Genomic DNA, 20,967 nt, shown 5'->3' with positions numbered 1-20,967 from the left:
CACACTGAGGTTAATTATGGAGTTCCACAGGGTTCAGTGCTAGGACCAATTCTGTTTACATTATACATGCTTCCCTTAGGCAGTATCATTAGAAGACATAGCATGCATTTACACTGCTATGCAGATGACACCCAGCTCTATCTGTCCATGAAGCCAGATAACACACACCAATGAGTTAAACTGCAGGAATGTCTTAAAGACATAAAGACCTGGATGGCCGCTAACTTTCTGCTTCTTAATTCAGATCAAACTGAGGTTATTGTACTCGGCCCTGAAAATCTTAGAAATATAGTATCTAACCAGATTCTTACTCTGGATGGCATTACCTTGGCCTCCAGTAACGCTGTGAGGAACCTTGGAGTCATTTTTGACCAGGACATGTCCTTCAATGCACATATTAAACAAATATGTAAGACTGCTTTCTTCCATTTGTGCAACATCTCTAAAGTTAGAAATATCCTGTCTCAGAGTGACGCTGAAAAACTAGTTCATGCATTTATTACTTCCAGGCTGGACGACTGCAATTCATTATTATCAGGAAGTCCTAAAAACTCCCTGAAAAGCCTTCAGCTGATCCAAAATGCTGCAGCAAGAGTCCTGACAGGGACTAGAAAGAGAGAGCAGATTTCTCCTGTTTTGGCTTCCTGTTAAATCCAGAATTCAAAATCCTGCTCCTCACATACAAGGTCTTAAATAATCAGGCCCCATCTTGTCTTAATGACCAGTGTTGGTGAAGTTACTTGAAAAAAGTAATCAGTAACTAATTACTGATTACTTCCCCAAAAAAGTAATCCCCTTACTTTACTGATTACTTATTTTCAAAAGTAATTAATTACTTAGTTACTTAGTTACTCTTTAAAAACACGATTTACAACCTGAAGAGGTGATAGAGCGATAGATCTTTCAGCCCAATTCTACTTTTTCTGCATAATCCATCATACAAAATGTAATCAAATGGAAAAGTCTCTTTTTTTTAAACTTGTTTTATCAGTTTTAATCTTTTAACTTTATGCATCAAGCAAAAATTTAATTATCTGCAACATTCTCTGACTGGAAGAGTTTAACATTTAAACCTATTTTCTGCACATTCCAGCACATAAAATAAAATATTTTGTGTGTTTACACTCACTCTTTCAAATAGATGCAAGTAAAACACAGCAGAAAATAAATAAAGTCAAAACCTCAGCGGTCCTGTTGCTCTATTTTCACCTGTAAAGCAGGAGTGGGGTAGGCGGAGGTTTACCCTGGTGCAGGTGTGCCGCGGTCAGTGGAAGAATCCGCGAGTTTCTCTGTGAGTTTCCCATTACGTCGTAGCTACTCGGTGCTTGCTCGGAAGTTTATGGGTTTTTTCGCTGTAAAAAGAAGTTTTCTTCCCACGCACAGCGGACACTAATGTTTTTGTCACTTTTTATGGAATCAAACTCAAAGTAAGGTCAGTACTTCCACGCTTTAAACGCTGCATGCTCATACTCTCTCTGCACTCGATATATGATCCATTGTTGATCTGCACACAGCTGTTGTCACGAACGGCGCACTCGCTTACGTCACTGTCATGAGATACTCTTGCAGAAAAATAACGGTTTTAGTAACGCAGTAACGCAGCATTCCTACAGGAAAGTAACGGTAATCTAATTACCGTTTTTGCAATAGTAATCCCTTACTTTACTCGTTACTTGAAAAAAGTAATCAGATTACAGTAACGCGTGCCCATCACTGTTAATGACCTTGTAGTACCATATCACCCTATTAGAGCACTTCGCTCTCGCTCTGCAGGCCTACTTGTTGTTCCTAGAGTATTTAAAAGTAGAATGGGAGGCAGAGCCTTCACTTTTCAGGCCCCTCTTCTGTGGAACCAGCTTCCAGTTTGGATTCAGGAGACAGACACTATCTCTACTTTCAAGATTAGGCTTCAAACTTTCCTTTTTGCTAAAGCATATAGTTAGGGCTGGACCAGGTGACCCTGAACCCTCCCTTAGTTATGCTGTAATAGACGTAGGCTGCCAGGGATTCCCATGATGCACTGAGTTTTTCTTCTTCACTCACTATGTATTAACAGACCTCTCTGCATTGAATCATATCTGTTATTAACCTCTGTCTCTCTTCCACAGCATGTCTTTATCCTGTCTTCCTTCTCTCTCCCCAACCAATCACAGCAGATGGCCCCGCCCCTCCCTGAGCCTGGTTCTGCTGGAGGTTTCTTCCTGTTAAAAGGGAGTTTTTCCTTCCCACTGTCGCCAAAGTGCTTGCTCATAGGGGGTCACATGATTGTTGGGTTTTTCTCTGTATGCATTATTGTGCGATCTACTTTACAATATAAAGACCTTGAGGCGACTGTTGTTGTGATTTGGCGCTGTATAAATAAAACTGAATTGAATTTAATGTAGAAACATTTTGTAACACCTGCCAGATTTCATATGTTTTAGTTTATTATTTCAGTTTTAGCTTAAAATTGTTGATTTGTGATTGCACATTCAGGAGCTGAATATATTTTTATTTTCTTGCTTCTTAAACAAATCTTCATATCAGAAAAATGAATCAATTAGATGTTTCCAGAAGATGCTTCCAGGTGTTTGAAGTGCTCAGTTTATTCAACCTGCAACACAAAAACTCTTCAAATGTTCAAAACCTGTTAAACAAAAAGTAAAGCAGAGTTCTTCACTCACAGTATGACATCATTACTTACAAACACTCAAAAATAACAGTGAACAGACGCGTTAGCTTGTCTTTTTTTCACAAACTGATCCTGACATGCCGCATGCACACATTCATCCTCAGAAAAACACACAAACTGTATAAAAGTACAATTCAGAGTAAAAACTGTACACCGGCACACAAACTGGTCAGTGTGCCAGTCAGACCGAGCAGAGGTGGATTTCAGCAAAGGCACGGTTCTCTGCAGGGAGACAAACGCTTTCATTTAAATCACAGAATAAAACTAAAGTTTAAATCAAAGAATCAGAGGCTCCGTTCACACTACTCAACAACCAAAGTTTATAAGCTGTGCTCAACCCAAAAGCTTACTTATTTGCAGTTCCTCTACTGGTCACTAGGTGTAACTAAAACACCTCGCCTGTACTAGCAAATTAAAGATGAAAAAATCTAATTTTTCTCCAGAAAACAGTGTAGTACTTTAAAAAAATAAAATAAAAATTAGTTCCAAGCTCCTCTTGTTCTTTTACCAAACGTTTCACAATTCCGAAAGTTTCTGTTTGCTTAGTTGCAGTTCCTCTAGTGGCCACCTGAGGCTGCTATAACATACGAAGTGTGTTCAGATGCTTTTCATTCTTTTATGTGAGTTTTATTTTATTTTTCAAAAAAGAATCATATTATATTGTTATGGGGGTTAGTTGGGGTTCCTCTCATGGCCTCTAGATGTTCCCAAAACGATTTGTAGTGAAATGCAAAAATAAAATTACATTTGAAAAAATTACAACAAAACCCCCCATTATAGTCATTTTTTAAATTCATCTCTTAGAAACTTATCACAAAGTCTTTTCTGTTTATAGAATGATTTAATATAATGAAAGTTCCATTTGCGCAATTGCACTTCCTCTAATCACCACCAGAGGCCACTAAAACACCACAGCAGTGTTAAATCAGTTTGGGAAGTAAACAAAGTCAGATGATTTTAATTATTTTATATACTCTATTATTCCGTTTGTAACAGTCACAGTGGTGTGGTGTCTCTTTAATGTAACATAAGTCAAGGGGTTATGAGGTCATTAGTGTGCACCACTGCCCTCTCTGATTTATGGGAACAAAGTGCTTGCTCTCCAGAAACCTTTGCAACGTTACGGGCTGTATGAACACTGTGTGTCATGTTTGATAAGTAGCAGCCGTTCAACCGGGCCTTGTATGGTTGATGAAGAGGAGGTGCATTAACGGATATGCTGTGGAATTCCCAGTACCAGTGTGATCGTGTATTCTTCCTGCTATCCTGCTAAGGTTTCGACCGCCTCCTCTCAACCACTGAACACAACCCAACATTACAACGGAGTTTAACTCAACAAAGGACTGGAATTGAATTACATTGTGGTTTGCTCTGTTGTTGGCCACTAGGTGGTGCTAAAACATGCTGCCTTTAATGACAAAAGCGGAACAAAGTAAAAAAACAAAAACGTAGATTTTTTTAAAGGAAAATCCAGCTTTCAGAAACACAATGCTTCTTCTGTTTACAGAATTTTTTAATACACCAAGAGTTTCTGTTTGCTTAGCTGCACTTCTTCTAGTGGCCACAGGAGGACGCTAAAATAGGGTGACTGGTTATTAGAACATGAACCATGGCGTAGTTTTTAAAATGTAAAAAAGTCTTTATGTGCTTAATGATTAAGTCTTAGCAGAGAACAAGTCAAATGAAAGATCTGAATTAAGTTGTGGTTTGCTGATGTTCCTTTAATGGCCAAGAGAGGCTCCTAAAAACTGTCTTTGTATTAAAAACGTATGAAAATTAACAGAGAAACGCTTTTAAAAACCTTCACTGAAGTCCGTTTCCCCAACTGTAATGATCTAAGTACATATAAGATTATTCTGTGTTTTACAACCATGAGAGCAGCCACATGTTTGATGCCACAAAAAAAATAAAGAAAATACAAAGTCTAATCTTTTTCAGATTTGGGAGGATTCACGGTCTGCAGTGTGGGCGGAGCCATTGTGTTGTTAACAGTCAGACTAAGGTTATCACATTTACAGTGTAGTTAAAACACACACACACATAAATCATCATGAAATCAGTACTTAAACTTAACCACGTGATGCCAAACGCTCTGAAACAAACATGAATCAAATAACTAATCATTTGCACGCAGCAGTGACGATATACTAGCGTCTCAATAAAGATCACACTGTCGAATAAATATGAAATTCAAGGTTATTTCTCCCCCCGAAGCACGTGAAGTCGAAGAGCTGTCTCACCTGAGCAGGTTCACCTGAACAAACAAGTCCAAATGCACCTTAGTGCGGCGTGAGAGCAGAAGCACACCTGCACTTGGAGCCCAACAGCTTCTGTGGTCAGTTTAACGTTTCCAGTTTATCTAGACTCCGTCACTCACACAGTATCTCTGTGCGTTTAGATGCGGTTTTCACATTTAAAACATCTGGAGGTTCACCTGCTCAGGCGGGGCCACAGAAACGTGTCACCTGTCGTGTGTTCATGCCCCCAGAGTCGGAGTAGTGACGACAGGTTGCAACGTCAGAAACACTTTTCAGTCTTTTTTATCTCCAATTTGCTGCTGTTTATAGATTTTTCAGCTTCTCTGCAGTCTGTTGTTTCACTTCGTATTGCCTCATAAAAACTTTCATATAATTTTATTTTAGTCTAAAAGGGAAATAAAAATATTAAAGTCGCATTCAAACAGTCAACAGAGGCACATTACCAAAAATAGTCCAAAAATGGTGAGAACAATATCCGCTATACGGAGTCCAGAGAGTGCCACTCTACAAAGTTTAATTATAATAAATTTGTAATTTCATTCATATGAAATAATTCACAAGTTAACTTGAAATTTTAAACACTACAAACCAAGCCAAAAAAAAGTACTAATAAAACTTTATAATTTTTATTTCTGACATTTTTTTTCATGAAAATAATAACTTTATCAAAATAATTAAAAAAAACTCTCTTAACCCTCTTAACCCTAAATATCCCACTACTTTAACCCCGTGTTTAAGAGAAAAATAAACATACTTCATACACTCTGTTATTGATATTTATTAGAAAGAATTTCTTCCTCATATTATAATATTATTATTTAGACTTACTTAAATATCTATTTAATCCTTATTGCATAGCTTAGCCAGTTTAATATTTTTGTTGTTATAAGTTTGATTATTATTATTAAACACTAAAAAATATAATATTTAATTTGGCACCTTGCAGACTCCCTACAGTCACCTGTATTTCTGCAGCTCAGCAGTCTCTCACACACACACACACTTTTTCGGGTAGAAAAATAAACCACAGTCTGTGATGCGACGGGTCGGATGGATCTGAAGCAGAATCATCAGGCAGCAGAAATTTGAAATTTGCACAAAAAAAAGAAAAAAACCCAGCGTTTCCACACATGTTGGTGGCGTGATGAGGCGTGATCCGGCGGGTTTACACGTTGATGGCGTGAGCGTGCTTCTTGCACAGAGGTTTATCTTTCTTTGAGTAGAAGGGCTGACCCTCGAGGTTCACGTGGCAGACCTGCAGACGAGAAAACCGGGGTGAAAAACTTCAAACTGACCTCTGCTCCCCTGCATCGAAGATTTAAACAACCGGACCCCCTCAGACCCAGCTGCTCGTGGTCCTTACCGCACAAACAAAGCAGGTATCGTGCCAGGTGTGACCCAGAGCCTCGATGAACTTATCGCCAGCTTCCACTGGGAAGTCGCACCCATGACACTTAGTGCTGAACAGCGCGATGTAATCTGAGCGACACAGAGATAGGAAGTGTTGAAGATGGCAGCCGTGAGTCCAAAAACAGTGAATCATGAAGTACGTAATCCCTGTTAATCTGTTTCACACACTTCTACTCTTGGATCTTTTTGATGTCACACAGGGCACACAGAAGCTCCACACACTTGTTGTTTGTGGGGGCAGGGCCAATCAAAAGAAAGAGGAGTTAAAATTGAGGGGCTGCACTGAGACTCTGATTAGCAGTTCCTTCTCTGAGCGTGATGCATGTGACAGTTTTTTGTGTCTGCCTGATGTCGGTGCAGCTTTTCTCGCAGCTGTGATGAAGGCGTGGTGTTGGCATACCTTTCTCGCAGTACGGCTCTCCGTCCTCCATGTGGAAGAGGCTGTTTCCAAAGGCTTTCCCACAGGCAGCGCACACAAAGCAGGTGGTGTGCCATGTCTGCCGTAGGGCGTGCATCACTTCCTGCGACATACAGCGTGACAAGATTTAATAAGGTCTAATCAGCCTCTAGTGTCACATATGGGTGGCATTTCAGTGCAAAACTTATGGTTTTATAACATTAAATAAAGGAAAATAAAATCAGAAATGGTGTCTGAAAATTTCTCACCCCCATGATCTTGGTGTTGCAGCGAGCGCAGGTCGGGGCGAAAAACTCTTCGTAGCAGTTCTCACAGTACACGTTGTTCTGTTCCTCCACGAAGCTGACGTCAGCCAGAGACATGTGGCAGTAGTGACAGTTAAACTCCTCGGGGTGCCAGGACCGGCCGAGGGCCACCAGGAATGGACCCCTGCAACAACAGCAGCAGCATTTTAAGTAATTTGATTTTAATTTGCCCTTAAAGTGACATCGTTTCATTAACGTCACTCGTTTTAACCCAAAGGAGGAACCTCAGGAGCAAAATAATAAAGCACCAACAGCTGCAGTTCCTCTGATCTCCACTTGAGGCTCCAGAAGTGTGTCAGTGCGTTACCTGATGACGCTGTTGCAGGCCCCGCATAGAGGCGTGCGACTGCTGGCTGCAAACCTCTCCGCTCTTTGGGCCACGCCTCTGGCCACAGGTGGAAAGGGGGCGGGGCTAGAGGTCATGGGTCCAGGGCTGGGGGTGATGGGGGCGGGGCTGGGAGCTGCATGCCCAGCAGGGGAGGGGTTAGGGATGTACGCTGGTGGGGGAGGGGCGGCCTGGGGCAGTGGCTGCACCTTGATGGTGCTGGAGGTGGTCTTGCCGGGGTCGAACTTATCAGCGAAGTTTGAGTCGGTCACCCACGGGGGTCTGTTGGAGGATGCTGGAGCAGCCAGAAGCGGGGCCGGGGCGGCGGCTGGAGGGCGGTGCTGCGGTGGCACTGCAGCTGGAGCCATAGGTGGTGCTGTGGGTGGAAGAAGTATAAATATGTGTATATAAATATTATATGTGCAAGTTAATATAAACAAAACAGAAACTCACCTGGCTGTGAAGGGTAGATGCAGGCAGTACTGACTACCTTAGGGGGGGCGGAGCCAACAGGGATCTGAATTGAGCTCTGTTGAGTGGGTGGAGCCTGCTGTGTGGGTGGTTGTTGGTACTGCTGTGGCATTGGTTGATACTGCTGTGGGGGCCGAGCTTGTGGAGCTTGCTGCATAGGTGCATGTTGGTATTGCTGTGGTATTGGCTGGTACTGCTGTGGGTGTGGAACTTGTGGCGCCGGCTGCATGGTAGGATGTGCACCGTACTGGCTGGAGAGGGAAAGAAATGTCATTATTACCTATTTAGAATGATTTCCAAATGGTTCTGTCATCAGGTTCAGTTTTGTACTTGGGGGCTCGTCCGGGATTTTTAGTCATAGTGAGCCTCAAGTAGTTAGCCTCAGTGGTAGTTATGGTATTAACTACTTCAGGTTGTACTCAAAAAAAACTTTAACTAAGCTAAGCATGTTTCGAACCACAAGCTAAGTTAGTCATCAACACTGACTCAAATTGTAATCTCATCAATGGGTGTAAAGATCCTGAAAGATGCGTTTTTCATTGTTGTGTCTGACTTTTAGGCTGTAACACTGTGTTATTAAGAATTTAATGCTTTCTTCTAGCAGTTTCCATCTAATATATGTGGAATTCACTAGATTTACTTTGATAAATATTCCAACATTGAATGAAGTTTTAGCTGATATTATTGATGTCTTTGACATGCTTACATGTTCGTGCATTTCATTAGCTATATCAGATATTTAAGATAAAGATAAAGTTTTGCTGTTGTTACACACACAGTAGAGCTGGGTACATAGGAAATCTTCTGCAGAGCTTAGAGTCAAACAAATACTATATACATGTAGTATTTATATTATGTAGTCATTTATCCATGTGATTAGAGTGGATCAGAAACGCTTTTAAAAACTTTTTAAAAATTAATAGCTCCATCAGTGGAGCTATTAATTTGAACTACATTTCAACAATCAATTTAATTTCTAGCTAGCTTTTCTAGAGCACATTTAACTATTTTCACTTTTTCTATATATTTATGAATTTTCAGCTAAAAAATGACCCATAACGTTGAACTCTTTCAGCAGTTTTGCTGATTTTAGTGTTAACCATGTGCTTTTCGGGTTTAGGTAACTGTTTCTGCTGGTTTTAAATTTCTCTCTAAACTGTTTAACTAACCTTTCTTCTAATTTTTGTGAATATGGCGGTTAGGGTTAGTCTAGGCTTCCAAGCATCCCCTGAGGTGCAGATACTCACTGTTTTTAAACAGAAACCTCTACAGACCACATTCAGGTTTGGTTTGCATCCTGGACTGAGTCAAAAATGCTCTTAAACTGGTTCTAACTGTGAATCGTCATCTGAATATAGATAAGTTGCAGTAAACAGTGATTACAGCCAGGCTGCTGCACTGTTTTATGAATCAAAAATGTAATTTGTGAGCCAAAAGTTGGGCTTTGGAGTGATTCGAATGTTTATGATGTTTTTACACTCTCTGGATGTGTCAATATAATATTGTCACAGACAACAAGCATACAGAAACTAGCATCAACAGCTTGTTTGAAAGAAAGAATAAAATGTTGAGCAGGACAGAAGCACAAAGGGTCCTCTTTCAAGAAGTGTTGACAGGTTTTGGGGTGTAAACCTGCAGTTTTTCTTTCTGGGGGTATCAGTCTCAGGTCTGGGTGTTTAGCAGCAGCTTAGCTGTATCAGACTTACCTGATGTAAACAAGGTTAGTGTTAGGGTAGAGGGCTTCAAACCAAAACTGAATTCAGCTTCATTAACAAACAGCAACAAAAGCTTTAAGGTCCTTCCTTCAGAGGGCGTTAGCAGAGACTCAGCCTGTTATTCAGCTGATGAAATGATGGTGAGGTTACTGACTGTTACTCAGGTGTTACATGATCCTGACAGAACTGCCAGAGTTATGGGTTCAAACACCACCCGTGCACAAAACCCTAACAATCCACTTGTGTGCCGCCAGGAGTTTTAGCTGAAGAAGCCTCCGTTTAAAAGCAGCTGCTGTGTTACTGAGTGCTGTGAAGCCCACGGCCGCGAGCGCACCTGCCCGCAGGGGTTTGTACCTGGAGACTGCAGCTCTGTACTGGAGGCCGAAACCAGCGGCAGGCTGTCTCTTCAGGCTGCGGGCATAGAGACAACAGCAGCAGAGGTCATCCAAACTGAGACGCTACGTCCCCATCCTGACCCCCGCTCTCTCCCCCATGATGTTACTCAGGTGCGACTCGGATTGACCATCAACCTTTTTCTTTCTGTCTAACAAATAATCAATAATCAAATCAGGACCCAAAGACCCAAAAATAAGAAACTTCATCGCCTTCACCAGACCAACAACGCCACAGACAGAAGATCCTTCAGGAAACTGCCAGACAGCTTAAAGACAGCCGACAGGATGACGTCACCTCGCTGCTTTGGTCTCAGAAACATTGGATCAAATGTCAAAAAGGTTTTTTTCTATTCTGCAAAAACATTTGTACAAAGCACAGAGATCAAACCAGAGGAAACTCTGACACGATCACTCAGATGTGGTTCCTGAAAGACAGTAATGGCTCTGAAGCGTGACAACTATGTGGATTTAGTTCAGTGTAACTCCAGCAAATGAAGAAACAACAAAAAGCCGAAAAACAAGCAGATGAAACCCACATGTCAGACTCTCCCTTCAGCACGTGAATGCAACACTGAAAGTCTGGGAGCATATATCCTTAAAAAAATCACATCAACACACCAAAGCTTTGGAGAGCCAAGAGGTGATTATTATTTCCTGCTGAGCAAATAGACCATTTGTCCAGGTTTTTATTTTATTTTACTGAACTCTGTTTTATTCCCCGTGTCCCGTCGTGTGCTGATGTCATGGCTGATCTCAGCTCTTAACCCCTTGATTTTCTTCTTCCTTGCACTCTTTGCAACCTTGTCACTGTGTCTCTTATAATCATCGATGAAGCTGTTTAAGCTGCACAGACCTGCATGAAAAGAAGTCAGCGTAAGCCCAGGTGGATTTAAACACTCTGATTATCTCAGTTTTTTCCTCTTGGATCTGGATGGTGTCATAGAGGGTGGATATTCCTAATATAGTCATCGCAGACGCCAAAAGCCACACCCACCAAACTTGGCCTAAATGCAGGAGGAGGAGCTAAAACAGCTTGTTTCAGACGCAGGATGAACTGTGACTCATGCAAAGCTGCAGAGCTTCTATTTAACAGATTAGCTCTGCTTTAAAGGAACAGAGAGACATCGTAGGACATAAACTTTTATTCTGAGAGTGTTTTCCTGCACACGATAGATTATTTTGATTTGTGAAACATGCAAAGCTACTTCAGAAAGGCTTTTAAAAACCTAATTTATTTGCTTCTACTCAGTTTTTCTTTCCATGGACAGAGGAATAAGACAAAGGATTTTATATTTAGCCAACCAACATGTGTTTGTTAGTCAGAGATAAGCCAGTCAGCACTAGTCATTCTACATTAGAGGTGTACGGACACCAGCTCCTTGTTTCAGGCTGAGGACTTTGCTGCACAAAGCCATTCAGATAAATAAGAAATAATTAAAACTTGTGCCAGAATAAGAACACAGATCCTGAGATAAGCAGAATAAACCACCTTTAACTGATAGATTTTTCCATTTCCCAGCATGATCGGGATCATGAAGCTGGATTTTGCAGTGAAAATTTTCTTTCTGTGTCTTTGCTTCTCTGCTTTGAGGCTTCCAGCTCAGCCCTGTGAGTCTAATCCAGCTGCTTCCTCCTTGATGACTTACAGCTAAAGAGAAAAAAAGCACACAGTCTCTTTATTGGCGGATAAAAGCTTGACCTCTGCTCCTATTGATTCACGGTGAGTCATTGGACGGCGTATGGACTCTGACGAAGGACAGAGGGGAGCCGGAGCTTTGAGGGGGAGGAGGTTGTATTTCAGTCCAAATTAGGGGGGGGGGCAGAGATCGATGGTGCATAATGGAGGGTTGATTAAATAAGTGCACGGAGAATAGAAAGCTCCATCCATCAGAGCTGGGACGGGCTGTACGGGTGGGGCGGGGTTGAAAGGTTTGCTCGTCCTCTCGGAGACTCGGCTGTGATGAGATTTCAGACGAGCCGCTGGGGAAACAGGAAGTCATGGAAAACAGACTGAGGGCAGTGACACCTTCAGAGGTCGTCAGCGGACGTTCGGCCCAGCCCTCACCTGCAGCTCACCACACCTGGCTTGTCTGACAGCGCGGACTCTTAGACTGTCCTCGGCCACATAAAGCCCTGTTTAGGACTTCTGAGCCACGCAAGGTTTAAGGTGGTGTAACTGAGATATAAGTAGCCATGTGTCTGCCGTCTGAGGCACCTGATCCCTGAAACCAGCATTAGACCCAAAACTCTTAAACACAGACACTTATTTGCACATGCTAACTCACAGCAGCCTGTTTAAACTGGGCATGCTCCAAACCTGACAGTCTCAGCTGTTCATGTTTCTGCAGGTGAAATGTGGAGATTTTAACTGCGAGCTGTGAGCTTCACCGCCTGTTGATAACCTGATGTCTGCAGAGTCCTGCAGAGTGTCGAGTACCTGCAGGCTGCATACTTTAGTTTGACTGTATGACGTCACACAGGCTGAGAGTAAAAAGTCTGCTTTGTCACGTTTGCGGTTTTTGCTTGACTTTCAATTTTTCCTGCCTCGGCTAAACGTGACAATAAAGAGCTGGAGGATGACTCTCCTCTGCACACTGGTTTTCTCTCTTTAACCAATCAACACCAGTTACCAGTAATCAATAAAGAAAGGACCAAAGAGGCGGGGAGTCCCTCGTGGTGCCCCACCAATTTTTTAAATGATGTTTCCTCTGAGCAAATACACACACACATTCTCGTTTTGATATCTCAGTGAGGACATCTATTTGACAGAATCCCTAGCTACTCACCTCAACCAAAAATGAACCCCAGCCATAACCTAACTGTAACCCTGAGACTAAACCCACACTATGAGCCTCAAAAATGCCTTCAAACCCGTGAGGACGAACACTGTCCCCACAAGGACGTCGAAACAGGTACACACACACACACACAGTCCGGTGTCCCCTCCTGCTGGTCACATGAGCTCATTACACGTGAGCAGATTCAAAAGGCTTCAGACACCAACCAATCACATCGCGTTTACGTATATATCAGAGCCTCAAACAGAGACCACCTGTGCAGGTGTTCTCATGTCCGGGGCAGATGAGGTCGAGACTACAGGTGAGGGGTCAGCAGCTGACTACTGGAGCTCTGCTGCCTACCTGCTCCTCTTCACAGCCGCCGCCTCCTCTTCAGTGAGTGCTGTAACAGAAACAGAGGAGAGGGGGCGACACTGAGCACCTGATGATCAGATTTAACTTTAAAATCATTCCCACAGGTAATCGTTTACTCTAATTACACACCTTTGTTTGTATGGAAACATACATGAGTCTGTTCTTGCTTTTATTTGCTCTTTTAAATAATTGAGGACAATACGGGGAAGAGGAAGAGGAGGAAGAGGAGGAAGAGGACACTTACAGGACTCGGTGCCGGTCATGTGGGCCAGGACCTGGAAGGACTTGGACTGCACGTTGGTGCTGCGGCGGCTCCATTCGCTCAGCTCCGGGTCCTTCTCTGTGCTCTGGACGGCCTGATAGACCAGCGAGGCGCTGTCCACGAGGCGGTCCATGACTGGGACAGAACTGGGACCACAGACAGGGGGCGCCACGTCGCCCACGACCAAAGCGAGTGAAAAATAAAGAGACAGTGAAGCACGAGCTGTGGGCCCAGCAGTGAATGGAAACAAGTTTTCCCTGCCCAAAGTTTTGACGTCCTTCTAACCCTGGAATTAAATATCTGATATTTCAAAGGTCACACGAACAAAACGTTACTGAAGGTGATGGAGCAAAGAGGAAGCCGGACTCGCATGTCTGAGGACGGTTTGTTAGAAAAAGGAACAAACGGAGATAAAACACAGAAAGAGGCTCAGAACATTCAGCTTTGAGTCTCTTTGTGTATCTCACGTGTTTAATTTGTGCATCTTTGTGACTTTATTCCATCTGTTTTTCTGTCTCTTTTTTTTGTCCAGCCCAGGCAGACCTGAACCTTTCTGCTCATTTCTACTTCCTTATTTATGTTCTTTGTCTTGTCCTGCACCTCGCAGCAGCTCACCCTGTTTGAAACCAGCTGTTCTGCCTGCTTGCTTCTGATTGGCTCTCTCTTATAAACGGAAACCTCGGCAGGGTTTTTGCAGCTTTGGTCATTTTTCTGAACATCCACCAGTTTGTGCTGTGAAGTCAGTTTCTTCTCTTTCAGGCTGTTTTCAGTCTTTTAATCTTTGTGTGGATGTTCGGGTCTCTTTGTGGTTACAGATGCTAACATTAAAAACTATTAATGACACCATTGTGTTGTTTTCCATCTTTCTGAGGTTTTTTTTAGTAGTTTGAAATCTTTTGTTGTTCTTTAAGGCCCCTCTACCTGCAGTGCACCTGTATTTGGCTCCGCCCTGCAGGACTGCAGCCTGTCGGCTGATTCTGGTGACACGTGTCATGTTTCTGTCTTGTGTTTGATGTTTGATCTTTCAAAGCTTTAACACAACTCAGGGGAACCAAAGCTTTTACTCGCTCTCAGTGAAGGACGCACGGTGAGGGAGGAGGAGGATATCATACTGGACTGTAATTGGTTTTCCAGAGATGCCCCCTCCTGTACAGATGAGTAGTTTTATTCAGGCTTATATTTCAATAAGAGCGGCTTTATCGGGGTCTAAAATTAGAGAGGCTGAAATAAAGAATGGGCATGGAGACCTTTGGAGGGGGACAGTACACAGCGACAGCGCTACATCTCAGAGGAAGAGCAGGCGAGGAAGACACCACCAAAAACACAGCAGTAACATGACTTTATCAGCAGTTTCTGACAAATCAGTGCGACTGGAAATGCATTCGGCAACAAGACGATAGGTAACAGGGTCAAACGTGATCACGAGCGAAGAAATTGGGATGACCTGCTCAGACAGAGGGAACGTCTCTCTGGGGGACATTTGACTCGGACTGGTCCACCTCATACGGACCGACTCCCACAGCACACCCGAGGCTTCAGCCACACAACACACGACGCACAAAAAAACAGGATCCCAGAGCAGCCCGAACCAAAAATTCTGCTTTCTGATATCACGGAAACCTTAGCAGTTCCTCGAAGCCACCACAGAAGAAGTCCCCCTCTCCCCACATGTGCACAAACAGGCAGCACAATATTGCAGCACCAAAATCATCACCACCAGTGTCAGCGATGAGCCGGACGTGAAGCGGGCTGAGACCAAAGAGGACGGACAGAAAGGAGAGGACAGGTGGAGGACACTTAAATAGAGTAAAGAGAAGAAAAGGGAGGAAGAGGCAACGAAGGGAAAAAGACAAAAACAACAAATGAAAAGTAATTTCTCATCAAGAAATATCTGTGGGTTGAGTACTCGAAGCATCAGCCTGTAAACTGAACGCTGCTGCCTGTAACACATCCACGTGTTAGAAAACTACAAATATGGATGATCAGCCCTCAGCAGGACTGATAGTAACTGTGTTAGTCATTACCCAGGTGGTGTTGTGGCTTTTGATGTTTTTGATACTGAGTGTAAAAAACTGGTGGCAGGGTTGAGGGGTGCACGTGGGTACAGAAGAGGAAGATGAGGATGTCAGGAGGAAGAATTAGAGATAAGTCAACGTAGAAAGAGGGAAGGAGGACGTGGAGAGGGAGGAGGAGGTGGTGTTCATACCCAGCGTCATGGCCCTTGGTCTGTGTTTGTCCCGCAATGGCGTCCATGATGGAGTCCTGTGAATACATACTGATGGGCGTGTTGTACTGGGCGTGGATGATGGTGGCCTTACCGCCGGGGCCTTTTACTTCAATGGGCTTGCTGGTGGAGAGGGCGGAGTCCATCAGCACGCTGGGATTGAAGCCGGCACTGTCGGGTGGGGGATAAAGGTGGAGATAAAGGAGGCGATGGAGGGACGGAGGTGAGGCGTGTGGGTGAAGGTGATGGGTTTGTCATGCTCACAGCAGACGGACTAGTGAGGCTAAAGTTTTCAGGCTAAAGCTGAATGTTTCCAACAGAATCTCCATTTAAGGTGGAAACCCCACCCACAGCATCACGACAGACTACAGAAAACTCTGAGTGGCGTCCCACAGCGATCCGTTCTCCGCCCACTCAGACTCAAAAATTATGCTGACTTTGATTCATTTGATTACATGTAAAAAATGTATGTTGTAAAACAGATTCCATTAAATATAAATTAGATTTGTGTGATTGAGGTTCACAGGATTAACTGTTAATACCAAGCAGGTCTTCCTTAATTAATTTGAACAAAAGAACCTTTGATTTAATAGATTTCATCTGCTTCAGTCTGCTTCACATTCATGAGGGTGAAGAATCTTTTGTTTTTAGTGCATTATGCTCTAGATAATAACAACAAATATCAGGAATATATCTGTTTTTTTATGTATATGTTTTTTAAGGCTAATAATAATAATAATAATAATAATAATAATAAATTCTCCACATGACTGTAAAGTACAACTATAACGTGTTTATTAAATCACCTCTCATGAATCAAGAAAACACAAATATTGTCTATAAATCTGTCAATAACAAAAATATCAGATCAATAGTTTTTGGGGAAAACAAAAAAGTGAATATTTTATAGCCAAATTTGTGAAGGTACAACTTTCAATAATAATCAAACCAAAATTCAAACCAAGTTTTTACAATCTGCATGTTCAGACATGCAGATTATTATTATTATTATTATTATTATTATTATTATTATTAATAATAATAATAATAATAATAATAATCATAATCATAATAATCATAATCATAATCATGATAATAATAATCTGCATGTCTGAACATGCAGATTATTATTATTAATAATAATAATAATAATAATAATAATAATAATCATAATAATCATAATCATAATCATGATAATAATAATCTGCATGTTCAGACATGCAGATTATTATTATTATTATTATTATTAATAATAATAATCATAATCATAATCATCATAATAATAATAATAATAAGGATAATCTGCATGTTCAGACATGCAGATTATCCTTATTATTATGATGATGATGATTATTAATAATCATCATAATAATAATAATGATAATAATAATAATAGTAATGAGTAAATGACTAATTTTGTATCTTAAGCAGAAAACTATAATTTTTTTCTGTTTTTTGAGTACATTTAAAATCCACAGATAACAAACATAATTATATAGTTAATCTAACTGATAACAGAGCTCGTGCATACAGGTGGATTAAGCAGCTGTCACATGAACTCTGGTGACCGTCTAATAAATTCGTGCCACACTGCAGATGCTGAACCATTAGATGAATCTACCTCAAAGCTTGTTGCTGCAAAACGCTGATAAAAATACTAAATTTAACCCTTTTTTCTGCAAATATTGGACTTCCAAAGGACTCACTGGACACAAGCTGAAACCACTCCTATAAAATTTGGTCATTTTTTTGTGGGTAATAAATACAACATGAGCGATGGTCTTTACAGCTGCAGAGAAAAAGGAAAAGTCTTATTTCCACTTCAACAAAACCCAAACTGGTTTCTGCACATTGGTTAGAAACGACTGACGATGCTTTAAATTTCATGCTTGAAACATTCGCATGCGTCCACCGCAAAACGTCACAGCAGCTCATTTAAGCAGTGCGTCAAACCATGACCTTTAATCCCAGAACACAAACGTATCAGAGCAGGAACACAGCTGACATTTAGTCCACTTCACTGCTGCACAAAAACAACCTGAAGGCTGAAGCTTCTCACGCTCTAGCAGGCTTTTATTCTGAAAACTTTCCTGTAGAGTTGCCTCAGAAAAACACCAAATAATGAAAAGACCACAGAAAGCAAAATGCATCATGCAGCCAGCTGTTCCGCAATTTCAGTTTGCATGGATAATTTTGAAATAGAGTCTGTAAAGCTGCAGGACCGCACTCGCCATCACCCCACGCCATGCCTTAAACAAACACACATCCAAGATGCATTCAGCTGCAGAGGATACTAACGGTGGAGCGGCGGGGGGGAAAACCTTGCTTGACCAACAGCAGGGACAGAAGAGAGGACGAACACGTGGAAGGACAAAGGAGGGAAGACAGAGGAGAATATGATGTTAGAAAACATATTCAGCATCATTCACTGTCCATCAGAGGTCAGAGGTCACATCCTCTGTTGGCTGCTGTGACGTCCGCTCTGCGAGTGAAGAGGAAGATTTAATCACAGCCTGTTCACAGATCCCACAGATCCCAGCTTCAGGGGATGGAGCCTGAGGCAGACTTTGCTGGGGTCACGTGTCTTCTGGACATTTTTTAAAGTTTCTTTGTTTTGGTCTTCTCTTATTCTGTCTTGTCATCACAGATACATAATTATGCATAATGTTATTTATCTGTTTACCTTTTCTTAATTTACGATTCTAATTCTTTGGATTAGGATGTATTTTTCTTCTTATTGCTCCTCTTCTCATTAACAGCAGTGGTGATATTATTATTATTGTTATCAGTAATATTAGTAGAAATAATAACCAGGGGTGTGCATACTTAAGTGTAAACCTATTTATGGAAGTGCAGGAACGTATCAACGTTAACTTTGAGACGAGCTACTGTACATGATTAATATAACATGTGCGGAAAAAACACATAAATGGTGATAATCTTTGTGAGTTTCATCTAAGAAGAGTCAGCGACATATGTGCATATGGTATGATAATTACAGCAGGATCATTATTATTATGTGTGTGTGTGTGTGTGTGTGTGTGTGTGTGTGTGTGTGTGTGTGTGTGTGTGTGTGTGTGTGTGTGTGTGTCCAGAGGGTCCCCTGACCTTTAAAAGCAGCCAAACAAACTAACAGGTGTTTGGGCTCTTCGGTGACGGAGTAACTGAATCACATTATTAATGGCGCGCGTGTGTGTGTGTGTGTGTGTGTGTGTCACTGTATACGTGTTCGTGACTGTAAACACACACCTCCACTGCAGCTGCAGCTGATGCAGAAGTGTTTGGATCGGTCGGCTCATTGCACCTTTTTCTGTAAAGTAACGTGTGACGTGACGCTCTTCTGCTCCCAGCTTGGAAACAGTCACTGACATCGCAGCACAACACAAACTCCACATAAGGTCAAAGGCTAACGCTGAGGTGGCCTAACTCATGATTTACATAGAGACAACATTACACAGCAATCTAAGGTTAGCCAGCTAGCTGTAACTTAGCTGCACAGCACGTATCTGAGCTCCATCGCGTCCAGGTCAGCTGTTCATATTTGCAAATGCACATTGTTGCAGTGGCCTGCAGTTTGCATGGGAGACGCCAGCTTGTCTGCAAACACTTGCCAAGTACAATCTGAGAGGTGGACCTCCTTCAGGGTATGAAAACATCAAGTCCGCATTGAGAACATTAGTAAGTTTTAGAGTAAGTGTGGTGTGTGTATGGGTCGAGCTGCAGTTTAACGTGTTTTTTTTAGGACACGTGACAGCATCACTGATTTGGTTTCACTTTTATGACACTGAAGGTTCAGATGCACTCATGTTTCTCCTCTTTGGAGTCAAAGGTCAAAGGTTACTGAGATTACTGCAAGGTTAACATGAACCTATAGTATAAAAAGTCCTCTTGAAGGGGGCGGAGCTAAAACAGCTTGACCTATAGGCTGAGCAGAAGCCCAGTATCAGATAAAGAAGGATTATTTCAAACTGTGAATCATGCAGAGCTGCTGAACGAGAATCCAGGACTATAAATGTAGAAATGAGCAGAATGGGTCCACGTGAATTATTTTGTATGAACCGAGACACCGGAGACAGCAGTTACTGGTACCGCACCAAACAGGAAACGTATTTTTCTTCCTCTTTGAACCATCTTTGAATCTGTTTCTGCTTCTTGACCTCTCATCAAACATGTCGCCGGGCTTCTAACGCCTCCACCTACCCCGCAGGCCGACCCGCCTGCATCGCGGCCATCTCCCTAAGAGTTTCCTCTGAGTACAGGCCGATGGGGGAGTTATACTGCCTCCTCTGAGCGGGGCTGACCGCCGCCGCACGCCCCCCGGGAGAGTCTGCCTCTGCAGGCCCGGAGGAGGTACTGCGGCCGTTTACCTGCACCGATGGAGGCGTCAGGAAGGGGAGGAGACAGGAAGGAGAGGGAGCAGAGCACACGCTTAAAAGACGATATATTTTTTTTTAATCAAGGTGCTGTTATTCTAACCATGGGATCCTTTCAGTATAAAAGCCTGAAAGCATAAAGTGACTGAGAAAATCATCAAAAAGAAAAAATAAATAATTATTGTGAAAATAAATAAACTGACCAAATACATTCCTTTCATTTTAAGTTAATCTGTTGGATCAATTATCATCACTGCTGGAAATCTCTTAACTTAAACAGGAAATGAAATTCATCATGACTGCTCCTGTTTCTGTTTTCCTGCATTTTTGTTTTTGCACAAAACATTTTTGAGGTGCTAAGTTTGGCCTTTCTTGCATTTTTTTCCTGCAGCCACCAGGGGGCAGCAGCCATATACATTTCTCCAAAATACCTTTAACTGGTGTGTGTGTGTGTGTTGGGGGGGGGGGGGGGTGTTTCACTGTAGACAAAAATAACCAGTGCTGCACAAATACAGGACAATGATTAAAAACATAAATGTGACTACAGAATAAAATGATCCAATGCATATGAATAAGTTACTTCACTATGAGGAAACCTGTATGCGTGCATTACAGTGTTGTTACTTCTCTGTAATCATTGTACGCTGCCAGATATGCCAACAAAACAAAGGTGAAGTAAATTCATCCTGTTGAAGAATAAAATAATGATTTTGATGCATTATGGGTTCATTTACCTGCTGGTGAGGGACGACGGGAATCGTGGCGTCCATTCTCGGTGCCGCCATCGGAATCGGACGCTTCGACCTGCACGGAGAAAAGAAAGAGAGGCATTGACGCTCGCATCGTGAAATGAAAGGAGGGCAGCTTATCTAAGAGAGAGAAGATGAAAATGAAACGTGAAGGTTTTAATTCTCGTGCGCTCCTCTGAATATTTGTGCCTCGTAGAAACGACCATAAAGTCTGGTTTTCATCAATCATCTGCATTCTG

General features: G+C 42.2%; 1 protein-coding gene across 6 annotated transcripts in view; it reads right to left on the bottom strand.

The window, feature by feature from the left end:
- Positions 1–2,560: 2,560 nt before the first annotated feature.
- The window catches only part of LOC101469390 (LIM domain-binding protein 3), a 36,185-nt gene continuing 17,778 nt past the window's right edge, over positions 2,561–20,967 (bottom strand). For 2 of the 6 annotated variants that reach the window (XM_023155702.3, XM_004575776.6), the window contains exons 4-15: positions 20,714–20,783; positions 17,905–17,927; positions 15,589–15,777; positions 13,365–13,528; positions 13,109–13,148; positions 9,928–9,984; positions 7,841–8,109; positions 7,370–7,763; positions 7,006–7,186; positions 6,740–6,860; positions 6,293–6,408; positions 2,561–6,184 (exon numbers count right to left, since the gene is read on the bottom strand). In XM_023155702.3, coding sequence (XP_023011470.1) covers positions 6,095–6,184; positions 6,293–6,408; positions 6,740–6,860; positions 7,006–7,186; positions 7,370–7,763; positions 7,841–8,109; positions 9,928–9,984; positions 13,109–13,148; positions 13,365–13,528; positions 15,589–15,777; positions 17,905–17,927; positions 20,714–20,783 — 1,714 coding nt within the window. In that variant the 3' untranslated portion in view covers positions 2,561–6,094. Of the gene's footprint in view, positions 6,185–6,292; positions 6,409–6,739; positions 6,861–7,005; positions 7,187–7,369; positions 7,764–7,840; positions 8,110–9,927; positions 9,985–13,108; positions 13,149–13,364; positions 13,529–15,588; positions 15,778–17,904; positions 17,928–19,806; positions 19,974–20,713; positions 20,784–20,967 lie in introns of all 6 variants that reach the window. The other 4 variants (XM_004575777.6, XM_004575778.6, XM_004575779.6 and 1 more) reach the window with 4 other exon arrangements.

This window comes from Maylandia zebra, linkage group LG13 (genome assembly GCF_041146795.1).
Source record: "Maylandia zebra isolate NMK-2024a linkage group LG13, Mzebra_GT3a, whole genome shotgun sequence".
Classification (NCBI taxonomy): domain Eukaryota; kingdom Metazoa; phylum Chordata; class Actinopteri; order Cichliformes; family Cichlidae; genus Maylandia; species Maylandia zebra.
Note: the sequence above shows the minus strand (reverse complement) of the source record. Positions and strands in the feature narration are given on the sequence as shown.